Consider the following 4,079-nt stretch of genomic DNA (forward strand, 5'->3'; position numbering starts at 1 on the left):
CTGATAGCAAGGCTGCAAAAGTCGTGGCAGACATTTTGTTTTGGGGTGAATCCTACTTAGTAACGCTACCGCGTTACTAATAATGCATTAAGATCATTTGTGTAATGTCAACTTGATGGGATGAGGACAAAATTATAAAGAATCAGATGTGAAACTTAATAGGAATCACAATCTATAATACACTGGCACAGCATTAAACATTGCTAAACATCAGTTCAGCTATCATATCTCTTTCTCTTAAGCCCCTCACTCAGTATAACCACGCATAAAAACATGCAGACACTCCCTCAGTAGCAGTATAGCTCCTAAACCATCCTCTGCTCTTGCTAATACTAATAAATTTAATTGTCACCACTATGTACTTTTGCTAAAGATGATTCAAATAATTGCAAAGTCAATCAATTAGTTGGTTTAATCAAAATTCAACAAAGTTTAGTTATTACAAATCCAACACTGGTTCCCATTGCACTTCCAACACCAGCTCCTATTGCGGTACCAGGTCCAGGTATAGCAAAACCAATTGTAGCTCCAATACCAGCTCCAGTACCTACAAAACTAAGAAAATACCCTATTTTAATAATATCTCGGTTCCTGACATAAAACAGTAAGAAGGGATGTGTCTCATTACTATAACAATCAATGCACTTGTCCCACAGTGCTACCAACCAGTCATCTACTGTAGTTAATTTTGCTTCATCTTTTTCTCCAGCTACAGAATGGAATATCTCGCAGGTTCTTGATAGAGTGATTGGAAAGTGCATCGAGAATGAATCCTTGGAGCTGACTTGCTTGCAATTCTACTTAATGTCAGTAGACTTTTTAACAGTCCCTAACTGAGTAAGCATGTTTGCAAATGTCAATGCAACAATTGTCCTCTTCCACATTTCTTTATTCAAGATGGAAGCTAGTTTTGAGAACATACGATGATCAGCTGCTTCACCTTTAAACTTGGCACAAATGAGGATTACATCAAAATGGTCGCACAGCTTAACAACATCTAAGATCACTTTTGCTTCCAGTATCTGAGAGCCCAGGGGTACCATAAACTCTTATCTTCACACCATCATGCTCTCCTTCCAAAACCTGTACCCGCTCTGATTTGATAGATGCTGATCTGTGTCCAACCTTTGTGTCTGCTTTGAACATTGCCTTGGTCATCTCTGATTTACCAGTACCAACTCGACCAATCACTAGTATAGTAAATGGCCTTCCTCTTTTTTCCATGTCCAGTGTGAGATTTTCCTTTAGCCTTCAACTTGTTGTACATCATTAGATCCAGTCCATACAGACAGAGAGCCATCATCTAAAGTAGCCATATTACCAGATCCCTTGTGCCTCTTTTGACTTTTATGTTTAACATAAAAAGCTAGGTTTTATATAGTCCATTACACACTATTATATAACCAGTAGTATTCAGCTAATTTGTTAGCTTCATATTTAGTTTGCGTCTAGTCTTTGCCGTAGATCTATATATAGAGTGGGCTGACTGAGAAGCAATGGCTGGAAATATTATACATTAATAAATGATTGGTAAAAGCCCTTAGGAGGCAACTAACAATAAAAATAAAACAAAACTAACAATAGGAAGACAATCTCAATTTTATCAAACATTTTGATTGCTGGTGCTGTTCTGGTGCTCACTTACTGTAATGACCAGAATATCATATGCTTCCTTTACTTGATGGTGTTAGCTGCTCTGATGATTGATGGTAGCCCTCCTGCTAATTTCATAAGAAAGAGAGAAAGTGTCATATTTGACTTTGATAGGGCTAATTTACCTGAATATTGAAGATGAATTATTATTTGTTTGTCCTTTGCTATTAGATTTTATGTCAAGGAATATCTCATTTTCTTGCTCCAAATTTTGACATGCTAACTTTTGTTGTAAAAAATACACATACAAGTGTATTTCTCTTATCTAGTCTGTGTTATGAGTAATTGCAGCTTTTTTAGCTTTGAGCAGAAAGTAGTACAGCCATACTTTGTAATTGCTCAAATTTGATCCCGCCCACGCTTTAACTCAATTAATTACCACGCTTAAACCACGCCCAGTTACAAATTAATTAACATACTCCATCTCTTTGATAATGGCGGAAAAGTGAATAGGACGGCTACTTCTTTGTAGCAAGTTAGAGAGCCATGGCTGCCGGGAGAGGGAGAGAGCACATAGAGAGATGGCTATCAGGGACTAACCAAGAACTGGTGGGTAACTAAATAACGTAGCGTAGCCAATTAAAAATATAAGATTTACCGTATATATATACATATATATAAGTCCATTTGGACTAGCAATAATTGGTCTGATCAATCCTAATCATGTGGACAATTTGACATGCACAGACAGTGTATCACACTGCTTAATTTTATACCTGTATTCCATACTACAATATTTTATACTATGCTAGTATCACTAATGTAGTTATTATTTTCCCAGTTATATTCTACTTATATTTTTTAATCCTTAGTCACTGGACAAAGGATACACTCATCCTGCTCACTCGACTCCACTCCCTCAACCCGAGACTACCATTGTATCAAACAGTAGTGATTCATCTCCACCCTCCCTCCTCCTTTCCCCTCATACCAAAAAATCAGTTTTTCCTCATCAATCATCTCACATTTCATGTAAGACATTTTTGTAGTGTTGGATACAGGGTTTTTATTCAAGAATTACACGGGGTTCTAATATAACACATTTAGCTTTAATAAATAACATTTCATATAGTGCTTTCATTTTGTGGAGCTAAATTTTCACGGATTGAAATCAATTTTTGCGGGAAAAAGTTATTGCGGATTTGTGGTGTTAGCACACACCATTAATGCCAATTGAATATTTTGATAGAGTTTAAATTTTTTGGTTGCATGCTAATTCCTGAAACTTGCAATAGTTTTTCTCCTCAAAAATAAAGCACTATACAGTAAGTCATGTGTACATGACTTACTGTATAGTGCTTTATTTTTGTAAAGTATTATTACTGCTTTTCTCTTTCTCTTAGTATCAAAGAGACTTGGATCAAAGGGACCAGGATTCCTTTCACCACCATTCTCTGCACATTCACCACCATCATCACATTCAGCACCGTCCTCACCCTCCCTATTGTGTCATAAATTAACCCCACCCCCTCCCGATCGATTGAGTGTTGATAAAGATGATCGATCATCACGTACTCTCAGTCCACCATCAAGAGCATCAAGACAATTATTGACTAAATCAGTCTCCAGTGATCCTTATTGTAAGTCAATGAATTGTTTGAATTTTGTGTGTATGTATCAAGAGACTTCAATGACAGTTCCACCAGTCTTGTAGATACTGCTATTACAAATTTAGACCAGAGAAAAAGCAGTGAAGGAACTTATGCCAGTACTTATGCCAGTACTTTGGTATTAAATTGCAATTTTCCTTTCCTATTTTATTTCCCTGTTACTCTTCTCTCCTCCTTTCATGTGACTGGTTAAAGTGATTTTTTTGATTAGTGTCTATCAAACTTTATACATGTACAAGTATGTAGCAGGGAGAGGCAAATTTTTGAGTCTTAAAAATGCTCATGCCAAAATTGTGACAAGAACCTGTATAGACCTTCTGGTGAAATTTTGAGTCATTTTTAGCTTTTTGAGTCTTTTGTTAGCAACAAGAAAAAGTAAAATGTGCTGAGAAAGTAAAATTCCTCATCTTTTAGCATTTCATGCATGTACAGTACATGTAATTGATACCATTGATCACTTGATATTTTTATTTCTTTATAGTATCCAGTGATCGTGAAGATTCACTGAGAGATGATGAGTATGTCACAGAGCAGACATTGACATTACTCTCAGAACACATTACAGCAGCTAAACTGCCTCTCCTTGCAACTCAGCTTGGGCTGCCTGCCTCTGTATTGGAAGATGCTTTAAATGACTACAAACTACCTGACACTAGAGCTTTGTATGTATTGCGAGTGTGGCTTGGAAAGGAAAAGAAAGAGGAGGGAGAAGGAGGGGGCACTGTGTCTGAACTAGTTAGTGCATTGGAATTGATTGGATTGCATCAGTTAGCTCGTCAGTGAGTTATTGAAGGGGAAATGTGTGAGAGAGGAAGG

General features: G+C 36.9%; 1 protein-coding gene across 1 annotated transcript in view; it reads left to right on the plus strand.

Annotated features, from left to right (window-relative positions):
* Positions 1–2,057: 2,057 nt before the first annotated feature.
* The window catches only part of LOC100632086 (uncharacterized), a 3,152-nt gene continuing 1,130 nt past the window's right edge, over positions 2,058–4,079 (plus strand). The window contains exons 1-4 of the mRNA XM_003389688.3: positions 2,058–2,202; positions 2,466–2,625; positions 2,997–3,233; positions 3,745–4,042. Of these exons, the coding sequence (XP_003389736.1) occupies positions 2,140–2,202; positions 2,466–2,625; positions 2,997–3,233; positions 3,745–4,042 (758 nt within the window). The 5' untranslated portion in view covers positions 2,058–2,139. The remainder of the gene's footprint in view (positions 2,203–2,465; positions 2,626–2,996; positions 3,234–3,744; positions 4,043–4,079) is intronic.

The sequence above is a fragment of the Amphimedon queenslandica genome, unplaced genomic scaffold (genome assembly GCF_000090795.2).
Source record: "Amphimedon queenslandica unplaced genomic scaffold, v1.1 AMPQUscaffold_13000, whole genome shotgun sequence".
Classification (NCBI taxonomy): Eukaryota; Metazoa; Porifera; class Demospongiae; order Haplosclerida; family Niphatidae; genus Amphimedon; species Amphimedon queenslandica.